Below are 18,179 nucleotides of genomic sequence, written 5' to 3'. Positions count from 1 at the left end.
CCAGAGTTAGAGCTAAGTCYGAAATGAAGAATGATAGAGAGGTCAAGATTTGATCATGACATTCCATAAATGAAGTTTTACATTGCCTATTACCATATCCTAGAGTGGGGGGATCTTACAAGGGTCTGTAATCTCACCTTTGAGCTTGAAAAAAAAATTTGCTCTGCAGCCTGAAAGAATGTGATATTATTCTTAGAGACTAAGTCAAGAACAGAACTCATGGCAGATGATGATAAATTAGCTTGGCTGGTTTTAAACTAGACTCTCTTTGGAAAAAGACAGGTCCAACTGTGGATCTGAAAGAGTCTGGCATGCCAGAGACCGTTAGGACAGCTGTTAGATAAGGGGGAAAGAGTGAATTTTGTATCAGCTGACAGTGTGCTTGTGGGACTTTACCAAAGCTGTTGTGAGGCCCTTAGAGCTCTTTCTGGGGGAATTCATGGTGCAGATGATCATACAAAAGCAATAGCCCTTCACATCAAACTCCAAAGTCTGAACACTAAATTGGAGAATATAGAAACCAAAGGAAATCACAGTAAACCAGTATGAAAATAGAAGAGCAYAGTGAGGACCTATGCGGCAGGGTGGGTGGAGGGGCAGGTGGAAAACATGGAAGAGAATATATAAATCGGAGAAGAGAAAAAGGTGAGCTAAAAAGCAGAGTATGTGCTGAGAGAAACATTACATGACTGAGTAATAATACTTTGAGGTTTTGATACACTGTCCTTTGATTTAAAATTCTGCTTGTGCTGAGAACTAGTTTAAATGTACTAGTGTGCTTTACAAGTGTTTCTAAAGTCGAGGGAAAAGATACAAACAAAATTAAGTATAGGTTCCACTACACCTAAAAAACCTACTGACTGTAATTTCCCAGACAGCTTAAATGCAAACTGTTTCCTATCCTCTTCCCTATCCTCCTTTGTCCCTTAAGTATTTGATAACATGATATATTTAGTGAACATATGCTCAAATAGCCTTGTTACTGAGAAATTCCCAAGTAAATACTCAGATGATCTCTGAGCCACATCATTCTATAGATCACATTTATATTAGAGATTACTGCTTTGGGAGTGTTTGAAAATTAAAACAATATAGATTTATTTCTGTTAGTTCCACTTCTAAAGCAGGATACCCTTGCCATCATAGATGTGGAAAGAGAAATTAAAGCTCAGAGAGTAAATTAAAGCCAGTAAATGTAAAACACCTTCAAAAACATTCTTAACAGTCTTTCTAAGCAAAAAAACAGCACTTCAAAGTCTGATATGTCCATCATTTGCAGAGCCAGAATTGATGGGGTGGTACTTGGGATGGAGGACTTTTCCACTTTTTACTGATATTCCTGTGTGCATTACACTTCAAAGGAATAACACTGTGAGGTGTTAAGCAACTAGGAATGGGCCTTGTTGCACATCTTCACTGGTCACATGGATACTTCTCCATAACCATGGAGACCAGCCTTTATGCACTGGTTGGTCACTCCAAAACTGCAGGTGCAGCTRCAGAACTTTCCTGTGACAATATACAGTGCAAACAGAAACCAAAATTGATCCTCAGAATTTTCTTGTGAAGACTTGTAACTCTCCATTGTATGACCACACACCTACACACATGCATGAGCACGCACACATTTAATGCACAAAAATACAAAAATAATGAAGATACTTTTCTGTCTTTTRTATATTGGGAATCTCAGGGAACTTTTTGCAAAAGGTTAAAATATCCAAGGAGTGGCTCACAAAGCCCTTTTATAAACTAGAGATCTAATGTGGTACTGCATGGTATTTCTGTTCTTCCAAACTGTTATCCAGCAGTAATGCATGCTTCCTACTTCTTGTGGCACCTTTTTATTGTTCAGTTTAAGTGATAGGTGAGAGATGATGTGCGCGTTTCACCGGCATTGCTGTATTTTTTAGTGTGTTACAGAGGTTTCCAATGTTGCTGACAGCCTGTGGTTCTACAGCTTTTCWGGGGAAAGGATTTGCATTATCTTAGCTTTAATTTTCTTTTTACCAAAACAAAGAGCAGTCAGAGTTGTCATCGGCTCATTACATATCTGCTCTATCATAAGCGCAGTTTGTCCTGTATGTTCATTTTTAACTTTCAGATACTTCAAAATTCTGACATTTCCTCACCAGCTCATGTTTCCCAGTGTTTGGAGTACATGGAGTCTCCCATGGCCAACAAAAAACATCAATTTCCTTTCCTGGGACAGAGAGGAAGTATTCCTAGGGCAACCAAAGAGCTTGAATGAGACTCGTATTGAAAGAGGAGTCCTATTTTATCTGAGTTTGAACCCCAAGTATCTTAATTTCTAATATTCTTTCTCCTCCTACCTTGCCCTTTCGTCCCCCCCAAAAAAAGTGCTGGTATCTCTGCCTGTCACCTCATTGAGCAAGAGCTGTACCTGTTGAACACCAGCACCTGCAAGGGGTGCCAGTGTGAAGTGTGGTGCATTTCTGGAACTGTAGCATTAAACCCTCTAGTCAGGAAGCACAGATATGAGAAGTTTTTAATTTTTATTTGCTTAAGTCCTAGGCAGTCTTGTTGTATTTCTTCCAAGTTGTAAACATCATAATCCAATGCGATTTCTTTGCACAATCTTTTAGCTGACATCTTAATATAGACTGTCTCTGATCCTTGCTGACCTAGGAATTCTTCTTTTCTTTTTACCAAAATCCCCACTGGTACTTAAATTAATACCTAATTGTGTATCATTGCCAGAAGACATCTCCATGCTGCAGTATGGCTATGAAAATGCCCAGTCATTTTGCTAATGCAGTGTTTTCAGTGTATGACTCACTTTACATCTCCCATTTGACAAGCGGTGGACGCTTTTAGGCAGTAGGWAGCACATTCACATAGCATTCTCTGTGGAACTTATTATATATCAATTTAATAGATAAAGTTCTTACATATCAATTTAACTGTTATGATAAATAAAGAATGAAAAAAATTACCCTATATCCTTGGGAGGTCTTTTTTTTTCCTTTGTTTTCAACCAATCATATGCCTAAGGGCATTGCAGTAACTTTTGTAAACTGTTTTAGGTATTAATTACAAAAGGAAAACATTTTGATAAGAGCTTTTTCTTATATTGCCCATCCTCCATTTCACTTTACAGTGAATCTTGGAGCTTGTAAATGGAGTATCCTGGTTTTATTCTTGCAACCATGTATTGGTTATATAACTTGATTAAGAAATGGAAGTTAATATGTTGAATTTGTCTACAAGCTGAGTTTTCTATAATAAATATATATATTTGTAGTATTGATAAATATTATATGGTTTCCAAAGAAAACACCTAAAGGGAAAAGTGTTCTCATGCTAAACTAATTCTCTGTAATTTCTTCTTATCTCTAGAACCTTTCTTATTCTGTACCGTAAATACCATATTTAACTGCTAGATATGATATACTTGTTGAATACATAAAACATTATTCCAAGGACTGACTTTTAGCTTGGGATTTGTGATTGTAGATATGCAAACAAATGACTTCTAAATAAAAAAAAATCAATATTTTTCCAAGGCTCATAGCTTTTGCTTGATAGGAAACAAAACTTTTAATTTTTGAGAAGATTGAGATCTCTAATATTATTTATGTTTTTAGACAAAACAGCAGAAGAAATAACAAATACCACTTTAAAATGAAAAAAAAATCAAATGATTTCATTTATAAAACATTGGAATGTCTTTGTTTTTCCAAAACATATCTAATGTTTCTTTCTCAGGCACAAGTATTCAATAAATTTGGCTGAAGATCACAAACAATTTCAGTTAAATAAATGCTTCATTTCCTGATTAAACAAATACTTGAACAGAATTCTTGCCCAGACCTAGTCATTAATGCTGTGCTCAAATGACAAACACAAACAGAACTGAGAAAATTATTCRATGTGATTGAACATATAATTTTTTTTCCTCTTTCCTCAGATCAACTGGTAGAGAATATGCTCTGAAAATAATCAAAAAAAGTAAATGTAGAGGAAAAGTAAGTACAAAAAATTCAAATGAGAGCAAAACATTTATTTTGCAAGAAATATTTGAGAGAGAAGACCAACTGGGGAATCTGTTGGTATTTATCTCCTTCCTGGCAGGTGTCAGAATCTTTTCGGTTGAAGCCTTTGTCTGSCTTCATGAGACCCTCAGAGTATCAATTTAGATACTTTCTAAATTACTTTAGATGCCTATCAAGATGCATGTATTTTTTCTCCATTTGATTAGTAGTGTGTGGTTGCACTCACTCTTTCTCTTTACCCTTGTAATTATGTCCCTTAGGTTTCATAATCCCAGATGCTATAGAAAACAGGAATATGATACTAGATCTAGCAACACGGATCAGTATATCTAGTCAGTATTACAAGGTTCATCAAATTGTTATCAGTTTTATACTAGTTGAATTTCTTTTACCTTTTAAAATTTTAAAAGGTTCTTTGAGAAGATGTTACTGTATTTTTAAATGCTTTGGAAAGACTTTGCATTGGAGAAAAAAATGAAAATGCTTCTATAATTTACTCTTCTCTGCATGAGAAACATGTCTCTTTTCCTACATTTCTTTTTCAGTGTTCTATTCTGTGTACTTTTTTCAGTTATCACACTGATGTTGTCTCTAGATATGTTCCTTCCATATTGCTGGAGGCAACGTCTGTAACTTTTTTAAAAAATCCTGATGAACCCGTGCAAGTCCCAATTCTCTCTGCTTTTTGCATTGCACGATGGAGGTGAAAGTTTTTCCCACCAACCTATAGTCATTAAAGATTTCTCTTATGTGGCAGGAACACATGATCCAGAATGAGGTGTCTATTTTAAGACGGGTCAAACATCCGAATATTGTACTTCTGATTGAGGAGATGGACATGCCAACTGAATTGTACCTGGTCATGGAACTTGTAAAGGTAGGTATTTTGCTAATTAAGAATTGTTTCAAACACATGCAGAAATTTCATTGGTCTTAAAGCATACTAAAATCATAGAATCATAAAATACTTCAGATTGGAAGGGATCTCTGAAGGTCTCCTTGTCCAGTTCCCGGCTGAAAGATTTGGAACCCCCAGCCAAATAGTCTTCTAGCTTTCAAACATTTCAAATATTCATCTTATCTTTCGTAAGCCACATTCAAAAATGCTCTGTGGACAGTACTTTGCAGATACTTTGCAGACCATGAATTTCAATTAAATAAGTTTTACCTCCAGAAGTGCTTCTGCCTTCAGATAAGTTGAAAGGATATCCAGTCTGAGTAGTTGTAAATACTGGTCAATATTCTTCGATAACAAATACATTTTAATTAAATTTTATTAGTTTATGTTAAATTAAAACCATATTAACTGTCTTCTTTCCCCACTGATTTATACTGACCCCCTTTCTTCACTGTGAGAGTGACAGAGCACTGGCACAGGTTGCCCAGAGAGGTTGTRGAGTCTCCTTCTCTGGAGATCTTCAAGGCCCTCTGCCTGGATGCAACCCTGTCTACCATGCTSTAGGTGAGCCTGCTTGAGCAGGGGTTTTGGACTAGATGATCTCCAGAGGTCCCTTCCAGCCTTACCGATTCTGTGATTCCTTGTCAGACTTGCATTCTTGATATAATCTAAATTTAAGCTGGAGGAGGAGGAAGAGAATGAGAAGGAGGAGGAGGAAGAAGAGAGAAAAAGAGAAAAATCTGCTATTTAAAGCATGGTTCTATTCTGAAAAGAAACATTATATATATATATATAATATTTTGTATTTGGGGTCCTATTCATTTCTTCATGGTAACTTCCAGATCTTATGAGTTAATATCCCTCCYTGATGGATCAACAAATGATTATGAAACTTAGACCAGGTTGTCTCTTGCCCCTATACTGTCAAGAATACACATGTATGTCACTCTGCATAACAGATGGTAAAAATGCACTTGAGAAATTATTCAAAAATTAAGTAAATTATCCAAATTAGAACAGAAAATTACTACAGAAATGTTGTCCTCTATAATTATTTTAATTGCACATTTACTTGTGGCATTAGTGATTCTTCTTCCACTGTTGTGCAAGTAGGAAGTATTCCCAACAGCCACCTTCATTCCTGTATCCTGATCAATAAGCTTTCTGTGAGCAGCCTTACAGGCCTRCACCTGAGAAATCCACTGATTTAAATATTTAAGGACAATTTTTGCAATATGAAATCTCAAGATGTGCGGTAGTATTTGTGTCTAGGCATATTGTATGCACGCACCCAGCACCTGTGAGGCTCTCTAAACCCTGAAACTCAGATCAGTTCCACCTATCTTAAATCAAAAATGTGGTCTCCTTTGGTAGGCATCCTATGGTGAGAAAAAGGGATCACCAGAGGTGGTGAGATAAAGAGGTTTTTGCAGGCAGAATTGCTCTCAGCAGTGCTTCACACTGGTTGTAGATGGAGATTAGGGACCTTGTTGAAGTATTAGATGTTAGATAGTTTAAAGAGCTCCAGTTTAAAGAGCTTCTCAAGCTTGAGGGGAAGAGGAGGGCAAGGAGAATTARAAGTGCTGTGTTTGGTCCGTGAGCCCCTGTGCTCTCTGGCACAGGGTGACACAGCCCACATTCCCAGCACAGAGCTGTCCTTCCCGCTCTCTGCAAAGCTGCAGTGCTGTACCGGTGASGGAAGCTGTCAAGTGGGGCCCGTGGGTGGATGGCCACACATCCTGCCCCATCCCCATAGCAGGCTGGGACAGCCTTGTTACCCTTGAGAGGCTCAGGCTACGCTCCACAGCTCAGAAAATGGCAACATTATCCTCTTAGGCTGARCCTGCCTAATGTCTTACTTGGCTTGAGCTGTGCTGTGGAGTTTACGCTCCAGCTAACCCTGCTGAGCTCTGCGGAAGCAMACTGGGGCCTCCTTGTATGTTGGTGGCAAAGAGCACACAGGGTACTTGGCATCCTTGCTTATCTCAGCACAGTCTCAGAATGAGAAGTTAAATCCTAAGAAAAAAGCAAAGTAATGGCAGTCTTCCRCTCTGTGAGTCCCTCTCCATAGCCAGCCCTGGAGGAACTGTCCCACCTTCCTCATCGTCACAGCCTTCTCTGTCACCTGGGCATGCAGTGTGACTTTGGCACAGCATTAGATCAAGCACCACGAGCCATTTAATCCTGTTTTAATCATGTATCTTGCCATTTCTTATGACATGAGCTAACTCTGAAATCCATGCTACTGTAGGGTTTTTTTCAGTATCCAGGGTAGCTTGTTTAAAGGTACATCAAGTACTTTTGCAGTGTGTTGCAGTTAGTAATGAAGCCACAGCTTCAGCTTGTATTGACAAATCCTTCATCTTGGCCCCATGAGGCGTGCGAGRAAGTAAAGGCTGTGACTTGTCTAACATGCCAGGACTTAAGCATGTAGCTGGCTTTATGGGTGCAACCTGCTGTGCTATTTATGCTTGAAAAAAGTAGTTTCTGGAAGATTTTTAGTCAAAGTCCTACTTAACTAAATAAGAGAGGAGCTTAAAAGCTCTTACAAAATAATTAKCCTAATATATAAAGAAAACAATCCAAGCACAGAAAAATCTGTATTCTCCCACTCTTTCTTCTTCACTCTTCAGAATCACTGCAAATACTAAGATATTTATGGCAWCAATTATGCTATAGAAAGCTTCTCAAGACATCTGTGTAGCTAGGATGCCACCGAAAGCATTTATTAAATAAGTTCTTTGGTTTTATATGGAATAATAGAAGAAATTTAGATGAAGTATCCTAATCCTGGGAAGTTAACTTTGTTTTTCTGAAACAAACATCTATATTATTGGAAAAAAAAAACAAAAAAACCCACGTTTTTATACTCTACGGGCACCAAGAAAGGTAGCTCTGGGAAGACATTAATTCACCAACTGCTGACTGTTACCATTTCACAACATGCACTGTTAGAATTGATTAACCATCTGTTATTGACTGACTTCTGAAGACCTGAGTTTAAATCAAACTCACAGACAGGAAAGAAATTCAAGGAGAAAAGGCTTGATGCAGCAGAGCACAGTTTCAGTTAATACCACCCTGCATTAATTGGCAGTAACATGTTTGACATAAGTGACTGCTGCAAATACTGCCCTCACCTCATGGCAGATAGGCCATTCATTGCTTTGTAAAGTGTAAGAAAAAGCACTTCATAAATACAAATATAAACACATTGCAAGTGGTGCTTGTAAAAGGAAGCAAGGACCTGGTCTCTGGCACGTTGCCTTTTTACACAGCGAAACAAAATTGTTATTCAAACCTAACAGGGCTTTGGCCAATTTAACAAGCAAGATTTATTACTCAGTCTCCTTTACTGCTCCAGGATATGATTTCACTTTTGCAGAAGAAAAGAGAGATTATATCATTTACATAACGAGGTAATAAATAAATAATTGGTTACTGTACCAAGTATACTTCCTCATGTGCACAGATGATAAAAACTGCATTCAGATGTTGCTGGTCTGATTTCATTCCAGAACAGGGGATTTAAGACTGAAATGTCAGCCTAAACTCACCCCTTGTGCCTAAGTGATAGTGACCTGCTGTGTGAATCAGCTAAGCAGATTCTTGTAGGTTAAAGTGCTCTTTAGGGAGAGGAAAGTCTGAAAACAATTCTGCTTGATATAGTTGTCAGCTATATTAACTCTTCCCAGGGTATCACCTTTCTTTTAACTGCAGAGAATCCTGTAGTCTACATATATGCTCTATTTTCTTGCCAGACTATCTGGTAAGAAACTTTGCTGAATAAAGCAGACTACTTAATGGGATAAAATGATTCTGCTTCAGACTGAATTGACTTTCTGTTAATGTGCTCTGAATCCTTTATCTTTTCTTGAGTTTAGATTTCCTTTGCACCTGGCCTGAAAATTTGTTCTCTTTCTTCTGAGTTTAGGCTGAAATTTTTTTCTACTCTTTTGGATTTTAGGATTCATCATCTTGCTTTCTTTACCATTACATCTCACCTCAGATTGTTTTCTTTTTCCTTATTTTTGAGGCAGATCCTTTTCTGATGTTATTGACACTTCTGCTGAGCATCTGGAACATTTTAGATAAGACCAAAGATCTGTCTAATCCACTACCTCATGCTAAAAAGCAGCTGGTACAGGGACTTCAGAGGAAGGAGCTTAAGGAAAATAGATTATTTATCCCACATAYTCTGCCACATGCTGGTATCAAATACTTAGGGATCAGTTAATGCCRTGAAGTACACGGTATTATACCTCTTTCCAAATATTTGGCCTTTCCCTCTAATCCTCTGTCTAGTTTAGCTTGGCCTTTTCTTCCTCCTTTTCCTTCATGCTATGTGTCTTGAACTATCTTGATCAGTCACCAGCCAGAGCAGAAAGTTTTGATGTGATCCAGATTTGATAGTGGTTGTCTGCAAGCAACTTCCAAAGCTGGACTTTTGCACCAACAGTGGGGATACACCTGCAGTGGCAAACTTCAGCTGCATCTTCCCAGTGCTTTTTTWTATATATAGCTGTTAATTTTTTTAACAAGTAATGTCTATTTCTTCAGCTTTGAGCCTTTAGTGGTCATCATTTTCTACTTTTTCCTGTGTATCCATGATTCCTGGAAAAAAATCTTCATTGTTTCTCTTTCCTCTTTAGCCTTCAGAAAATACCTAATTGTCCTTTAAAGTATACTCCTCTGATGTATATTTTCTCCTGGTGCTGTGACTGCAACAATTCGTTTTTGCAGAATGTCCTTTTCTTCTTTTTTTGTTGGTTTATGTTTCCTTTAAGGTACTACTCTGGTTTTGGCAGAAAGCCTAATACATCTGAAYAGCATCTCTCAAAAGATGATTTCCTCTTCCCTGCTCTCCCCATTCTATCAGCTTCCTTCTTAATCTCTTCTTTAATCTGTTTTTTTTCAGTCTTTCACCAAATATTTAAATGTTCTTCCTCTCCCTACTTGCCTGCTCCTTACTGCTCAGCTCTAGCAATATAGTCCAAATGTGATGGCTGCCTTGGATCCTAGCAAAGAAAGTCATTTCAGTTTAGAGGACTTCACTTAATTTCCTTCCTTCCTTCCCTCCCTCTCTCTCTCTCCTTCATTGGCAGCAGCTTTTAGCTGAATTAAACGGCATAAGAATCTGGAAATGTTACAGGTAGCCACCTGTATTTATAGCTGTGGTACCTATATTTATAGCTGTGGTGAAACGGTGATGTTAATTCTTCCAGTATGATTTTCTATTATATATGCTGGAGAGTTCTTCAGTATTAGCTTCAAGAAGAACCTCACATTACCAAAAACCTGACGTCTTCTGTAGAGAATACAGTTTCTAAAATCCATGTTTCAAAGTCTTATGAGATGGAAACAGTCTTTTAAAATACACTAGTAGTGATGACAGGTAGTTATTTTGAGTCTTATTCAGAAATTCTTTATCTTCATGGAGTTGTCAGATTTTGGGCAAAAATTTGCTGTCAGTCTATTTGTGATTATAATAAACATTGGTGAGGGTTGATAYCCAGCATGGTGACAGGCAAGTATGCAGGCATGACAGAAATTTGCAAGAGGAGCTCTGAACATACAAGTTGGCAAATACTGCCAAACATTACAAAAGCAGCAGAAGGGAACAGCCTCTTGGCTGACCAGCTAAACCATGACAAATGGTATMTTCAGCTTCCATTAGGGGAGATGTCATCACAGTACCCAAAGTTTATAGCTGGAAGGAAACTATGCTGCTCCTCCCTCTTCCTCCTTCTCCATAAATGATGCTCCTTGATCTTCCCTAAATTTTTCAGTCTCTTCCAAAGTAAATGTTGCTCATGTRCCATGGTCATTTTGCTCCAGGGAGGAGATCTTTTTGATGCTATTACKTCCACCAACAAATACACAGAGCGGGATGCCAGTGGGATGCTTTACAATCTGGCCAGTGCCATCAAGTATCTTCACAGCTTGAACATTGTTCACAGGGATATCAAGCCTGAGAATTTGCTGGTAAGTGAAAATTTAGCTTTCAGTATTATTCTTGCTAACTTGGGAATGCATGATAGAGTGTCTGGGCTTCTCCCTCATTCCTCACCCCCTGCCCCCCACGCCTTCAGGTTTATTTCAGTCTTCAGAGTCACTGGTCTTTTAATTTTARCCTTAAAAGCTCCTCCTAAGATTAAGAGCTATCACAAAAAGTACAGTAACATCAAATGCTATGTGTAGTCTACTCCCCAGGACACAGGGACAGAATTGTTCCAGTGGTCACTAGAAGTGATCATTTGTTGTGCTGCAACATAATTCCAGACTTCTCATAAACATAAAGGTGTTATCTATACCTTTGCAGTGCAGCACTAAGTAATTAGCAGCTGTTCAATTTTACAAACAGAGTGGGTGTAAGAATTATCATACAGTCTGTTGGGGCAGAACTGGAAAGAGATTTTTAGAGTCCTTCCTGTCCCTGCTGAATCTCCCAAATAATCTTATAGCACTTCCTATTAAGACACTTTCCTTGATAGACAGCTTAAATCTTCCCTTTCCTGATTGAATCTGTATGAGCCCCAACCAATGAAGACAATGAAAAAGATCCTCTGACAATGAGTTCTTTCTCTGGGGATTTTGCACCCTTGAATGCAGCCATTGTGTTCTCCAACTGAGAGATTTGTTTCTTCCGAGAAATTAATGTCTCCTAATTATTTCASTGTTCTTGGAGTTTTCGTTAATTTACTGACATGCTCTACTATCAAGATGTCCCAGTTACTGTATGTTCTGCAACCATGCAACAATATTTAAGATATMTAGATTATCAATTCTATGTGCTGTTTGCCATCACTTAGCACATTTTGTACTGCTTGATGTTGAAGAGGTGTTACGGGAAAGTTGGCTCAAGCAGATCTTAATGAACTTCCAGGGRATGCGATTTTTACAGCTGAGGTCTCTCTGGTGACAGATACCTATATAGTTCTGCATGAAGAAATAGCCATTGCTGGCCTGGTTTTCCAAAAAAACTACTAAAAACACTTYGGGTAGAACACTTGTTAGACATCAACCACTTATACCCTATAGAAGCCTTAATGTTCATAGGTGGCTGCATGCATAAGTTACAGCAGTCATGTCAGGATTCATTAATGGTGTGACTGGGAAAGGGCAGGACTGTCTCAGGTGGAAGGCTTACCCTGCTTTTGTCTTGAAATGTCTCTTAAATTCCTAAAGTCTGAAAGTAGTAGAACAAGCTTTTGGGGGAAGAGGAGAAGGTGGGGTTGGTGGAGGGAGGGTTAAATTTATCCACCTATAACCATTTGTGGTAATACTCACTGGTCTACATGAACAATCACATTGTTTGGCATTGTAGCCAAACTCTTTCCAAGTGATTTTCCAGTGTACTGCACAAATATTACTGTTGATACTAAGCAACGAATATACAACACTGAACTGCTTGCAGCATCCTAACATTTAAAAGCCAGTGTTTTGGTTCACAAATTATATTCATCCTCTAAGGTTTATCAAGTCTTTGCCAGAAGTGAACACTGTTTTAGGAGAGTGCTTATGAACCRGCCTTATCTGAGTTCTGGTCCTCTCTCTGACACTGACTGCTTATGGCCTTAGGTGTCTCTTGACCTTTCTACTTCAGTYGTCCTATCTGTTAAACTAGATGGTTGTTCTTATGTCACAAGATGGCAATTAGGATTATTTTCCTGGCGTTTATAAAACACTTGTACGCGTGAACAAGCAGCAGGCAGCCTGAGCAGGGCCTAACCAAACCCATACAGTCACGATGGGAAGGGTGTGGGGGGCAGAGGGGTACCTCCCCCACAGGGGACAACCAGAGGAGGGTGCCCCTCTGGGGCCTTCCTGTTGCATCTCTTCTTGGCAGGCCRTAGAGGAGAGCTTTCCCATTCCCTTTTCTTTCTCTCGCTTTTGTTTTTACTTTCCCCCAAAAGTAACTTTCTTTGTTAGACCTGATGTACACTATCAGTCAGCCACAAACCCTGCAGAAAAAGCTTCATGCATGTGAACCTGTCTCAACATCCTTTGTGAAACAACAGTTATTCATAGGAGTGCTTAAAAATTCCTTATTATCTTCAAGACTTGCAAAGTCCACCTAACAGTCAACTGACCAAGAGTTTAGGGTATTCTGAATAGCTKTGATGTTTTACCAGCACACACATTTTCTATTCTCTAGAGAGTGTCTTCTGTGCTTTAATTGGAACATTTTTCATAATTGCTGCTATTTAGCACATTTATTTTGTCAAGTCATAGGATGTCTTTATAGCCATATAATAAACCCTAGAGAACAACTTCTCTGACTGTTGCCATCTGCAGTGATCACAAAAGCAGCTTAGAAAATACTGACAGTCTTTATAGTAATAGGATACATATGGTGGCACACAATTATGTATGGCTGCATTCAATTAGTGTTGTACAATTACACAGCTTTATTGCTTAGTTAAAACAGTGAAAGCACTACATAGTGGGTAATTTGCACTAATCTCCATTTCTTTAATTGCCCTTCAGTATTTAAATGCAGTAGAACATATATAGCGTTTGTTCTGCATAACATGAGCATTAAATTATCTTTCACATTCCTTGACTGGCAAGTAACACACCACAGCTTCACATTGGACTCCTTTTTATATGGCATGAGGAAAAAAGAGTGGGGAAAAGTTACTTTCTTCAGCTTTACAAGTCAACTGAAGTAGTTTTCCAAGGGAAGTAATCCCTGGAAACAGATGGGGCAAAATACTAGATAATGCAGAGTACCAAATAATTTGCATTGRCAAACATTGCCAAATGAGCCTTTTCCATAATTAATTTCTTGGATATATAAGTCATGTAAGGCCAGCTAAAGGAGGAAATTTATAAACATTCATGAGGTAACAGCAATTCATTGAAGACTTTATAAAAAAATAACTGCATAAAATAGAATATGAGATGCTAATTAGAMTGGATTCAGCTCCTGATGTCTAAGTGAACACTACATTTTTCAGCAAGTGAATATTTAAAGTCTCTAGTTTCTAGTCTTTAATTAAAACTGTTGTTGAAATTAGATTTATTACTGCCATTTCAGAGAGCACTTTCTTTAGTTTCAGGAACCAGATGTATTTAACAATCTGTGTTTTTAATAAAACCATAATTGCTTCTTTTCTAATGCTTTTCTATAAACCTATCTTTTTTCTTAGTAGCAGAGAAATGTGAATCTGTATCAAATTACTGRTTCTCTTAAAGATCCAGTTGTATCATTAAAAACAAACACTATAAGGAAAGGAGAAGAATTTTGCAGATTCTGACTATCTGCTCATAACTTTAGCACCTGATAGTGATGTTTCAGAAGGACTGAGTGASGTTTCTTTCCCTCTCTAGACATGACTAGCATTAACAAAGGAGAACTGTTGTTTTTTTCCATAGAATGTACCTAATTATTATGAGTTATTGAAGATCTSTAGTGAACAATGGAGAGAGACATCTAGATTTCGTTATTGATGGAAGAGAACTGTTGAAGGGACTGTTAAAGGGATGGTAGAATATTATTGCATTTTGGTAGGAAAAAAATCTAGGATTTCTCCTCTGCAAACAGGTCTAGTTAAGTGTGATTTCTGCTACAGGAGTAGTCATTCAGGATAGATCTTAAGCATGATTTTCTTTTTTGTTATGAAGCATGATTTCTTCTTTTTTTGACAAGTAATTTCTGTCATGGTATCACTGATGATGAGCCAAACACTGTGCAGTTTTGAATTGGTTGCAAAGAACTAATGTCATCTCCAGACATATGGAGGATAAGAAGGTGATCAGGCGTAGCCAGCATGGATTCACCAAGGGGAAATCCTGCTTAACCAATCTGATAGCTTTCTAGGATGGAGTGACTGGCTGGGTAGATGAGGGCAGAGCAGTGCACATTGTGTACCTTGACTTCATCAAGGCTTTTGACAGGGAGTCTCCCATAACAGCCTCCTAGAGAAGCTCAGGAAGTGCACGTTAGACGAGTGGACAGTGAGGTGGATTGAGAACTGGATGAAAGGCGGAGCTCAGAGGGTCATCATCAGTGGCGTGGAGTCTAGTTGGAGGTCTGTGGCTAGTGGAGTCCCCCAGGGCTCAGTACTGGGTCCCATCCTCTTCAACTTCCTCATCAGTGACCTGGATGAGGGGACAGAGTGCCTCCTCAGCAAGTTTGCTGATGATCCCAAGCTGGSAGGAGTGGCTGACACACCTGAGGGCTGTGCTGCCATTCAGAGAGACYTGGACAGGCTGGAGAGTTGGGCAGAGAGGAACCTCCTGAGGTTCAACAAGGGCAAGTGCCGAGTCCTGCACCTAGGGAGAAATAACGCTAGGCACCAGTACAAGCTGGGGGCTGACCTTGTGGAGAGCAGCTCTGCAGAGAAGGACCTGGGAGTGCTGGTCGATGACAGACTGACCATGAGCCAGCAATGTGCCCTTGTGGCCAGGAAGGCCAATGGTGTCCTGGGTATTAGGAAGAGTGTTGCCAGCAGGTGGAGGGAGGTGATCCTGCTGCTCTACTCAGCCCTGGTGAGGCCTCATTTTGAGTGCTGTGTCCAGTTCTGGGCTCCCCAGGACAACAGAGACATGGAGCTACTGGAGAGAGTCCAGCGTAGGGCTACGAGGATGATCAGAGGGCTGGARCACCTGCCCTATGAGGAACGGCTGCGAGAGCGGGACCTGTTTAGCCTGGAGAGAGAAGACTGAGGGGGGATCTTATCAATGTGTACAAGTACCTGAAGGGAGGGTGTCAAGGGGATGGGGACAAACTCTTTTCAGTTGTCCCAGGTGACAGGACAAGAGGCAATGGGCAGGAACTGAAGCACAGGAAGTTCCGCCTGACCGTGAAGGGGAATTTCTTCCCTGTGAGAGTGACGGAGCACTGGCACAGGTTGCCCAGAGAGGTTGTGGAGTCTCCTTCTCTGGAGATCTTCCAGGCCTACCTGGATGCAACCCTGTCTAACACGCTGTAGGTGACCCTGCTTGAGCAGGGGWGTTGGACTAGATGATCTCCAGAGGTCCCTTCCAACCTTACTGATTCTATGATTCTATGAGTCTGTGATTCTAATGTGATATATACATACTTTAGGATGCCCTTCTGTAGGCTGTTTCAATTTTTTAAGGTGCTGAATGATAAAAAGCATTAAATTGCATCGTAAAGAATTAYGAAATGGGAAGCAAGTGTGCAGTGTTGCAGCCCTGCATACATCCACCCATGATGCTGGCAACATACCACTAAGATACTGGTGTTTAACAATCATTCAAGGAGAGGACAGTGTTTCTAGGTGAAATWTTTTAGGTAGATTTGCATCTTGTCACTTCAATATATAGAAAACAAGATTCTACTGTTACTATCAGTAGTTGATATCTAAGAAGTTGAAATCCCTGTGTAGGTATTCAAGCTCTGTGTAAATAAAAAGAAAAAAAGAAAAAAAAAGCCTACGCTGAGATTTGGCTGTCAGCAGGGAGTTAACCTAGGAACTGCATTGCTGGAAGGTCAGACCTTTGCTTCTGGGCTTTMGCTTCTAGCAAGAAGAAATCTCTATGCCTTTTGTTGATCCGGTAGTAAGATAAGACATCAGTCTACATTCTCAGCCACAATGGGTACATTTAATGGAAGTTGTCCTGGTAGTGGACAAATTTCAAAACATGCTTCTCTGTATGTTGTAGGTCTATATGTTGTAGGTAAGGAGGAGAAAGAGTGTAAATTAGAAGCAACATTTCAGGCAGTTAGTACAAGACATAATAGTTCCTTTTATAGAACTATGTTAAAGCTTTGAATTTTATTCTTGATTTAGGTTTATGAACACCAAGATGGAAGCAAGTCTCTGAAACTAGGAGACTTTGGCCTAGCAACAATTGTGGATGGACCTCTTTATACTGTTTGTGGGACCCCAACATATGTAGCTCCAGAAATCATTGCTGAAACTGGGTAAATCACTTCTAATGATGATGCTTTGATGTGTATACAGTGGAGCATGTTCTCACCAGTGTGTCAGGAGTTTTTGCAGTTAAGATTTTTATGCTGCCTTTGCTCAGGTATAATACTGAATCATGACCCACAGAACAGTTTAGCTGGAAGGGACCTCTGGAGGTTATCTTATCCAAACCAGCTCAAAGCAGGGCCARCTTCGGAGTTACATCARGTTGCTCTGCCAGTTCTTAACCTCAAAGTAGAAAGCTCTTAGCTTAACCCTAAGATACTAACAAGCCACATATACAATAAAAGTAATTYTAATAGTTTGCTTAATTGTATGTCATTATCACACATTGTCCTTTTCTTCTGATTTATTCTTTAGAGAAATACACATTGGTTTGAGCAACCTGTTTGAGCAACTGATTTGATTTAACCTGAGCTTTGAAGACTTTCTGTTAGTAGAGTTCAGAGTCCAATTCAAGATGACAGCATAATTTCTTCCATACATTCATACATTCTGATCTAATGTAGTTTTAAGTTGTAAATGTTTGTCTTGAATTTGAAAGCAGAATTAGAATAGGTGGAACATAGAGAAAATTCGTGTTAGAATACATAAGAAATTAGTAATAAGCCTGAAGGTATTTTCTCTGTTCTTAGACTATAGTTCATATAAATGTGATTTCTGTAACCATATCTCTTACACTTCTAGCTATGGCCTGAAGGTGGACATCTGGGCAGCAGGAGTGATAACTTACATCCTGCTCTGTGGTTTTCCTCCATTCCGTGGGTATGGACTCTGATCTCTTCAACTGTCCTTGTTCCGTGAATGGTCCCTGTGCTGGTTTGTGTTAAGCAGAAAGATTCCCACTGGAAAAAGTTCTCTGCTCATGGGGTCTGGTTTTCCCATGCTCTGCGTAGTGATTTACACACCATAAATGTCTATGATTTTGCTGTGAAATCTCTGTCTCATGTTTGTTTATTTTAGTTTATACTTCATTGCATTACAAAACAAGAGCCTTCGTTATGGGTTGTGGTTGACTTTGCTGATGTTTAAAACATACAGTGAAATAAGCATCTTCTTTCGTGGGTCAAATGCAACATATTTTGTGGTCAGTAAAAGGTAACTAAAATGTAAGCCACATTATATGGATGTTTCAATTTTTATCTCAAAGATCTTTTCTTTTCCTCAGACCAGTTGAAAAGTTGCTGTCAATCCTAAAGACAAGCAGGTTACCTCAGAAGCASTGTACTAAATGCACTTCATTTTGTGATCTCACAATTCATATCTGTGGTTCTGTGCTTGGGGAGAATGAACAGCTTCCAAAAGCATCCTAAGGGATCTCCAATAAAAAGCAATTTCAAGAAGCTTGTTAAAACCTGC

General features: G+C 39.1%; 1 protein-coding gene across 2 annotated transcripts in view; it reads left to right on the top strand.

The window, feature by feature from the left end:
* Nucleotides 1-18,179, top strand: part of DCLK1 (doublecortin like kinase 1) — a 249,508-nt gene that overhangs the window by 205,000 nt on the left and 26,329 nt on the right. For both annotated transcript variants that reach the window (XM_085320664.1, XM_085320665.1), the window contains exons 8-12: nucleotides 3,932-3,989; nucleotides 4,774-4,893; nucleotides 10,753-10,899; nucleotides 16,680-16,813; nucleotides 17,508-17,585. In XM_085320664.1, the coding sequence (XP_085176790.1) occupies nucleotides 3,932-3,989; nucleotides 4,774-4,893; nucleotides 10,753-10,899; nucleotides 16,680-16,813; nucleotides 17,508-17,585 (537 nt within the window). The remainder of the gene's footprint in view (nucleotides 1-3,931; nucleotides 3,990-4,773; nucleotides 4,894-10,752; nucleotides 10,900-16,679; nucleotides 16,814-17,507; nucleotides 17,586-18,179) is intronic.

Source organism: Rhea americana, unplaced genomic scaffold (assembly GCF_003343005.1).
Source record: "Rhea americana isolate MKP2758 unplaced genomic scaffold, rheAme1 scaffold_65, whole genome shotgun sequence".
Classification (NCBI taxonomy): domain Eukaryota; kingdom Metazoa; phylum Chordata; class Aves; order Rheiformes; family Rheidae; genus Rhea; species Rhea americana.
The sequence above is the reverse complement of the archived record's forward strand: the minus strand, read 5'-3'. Positions and strand labels throughout refer to the sequence as shown.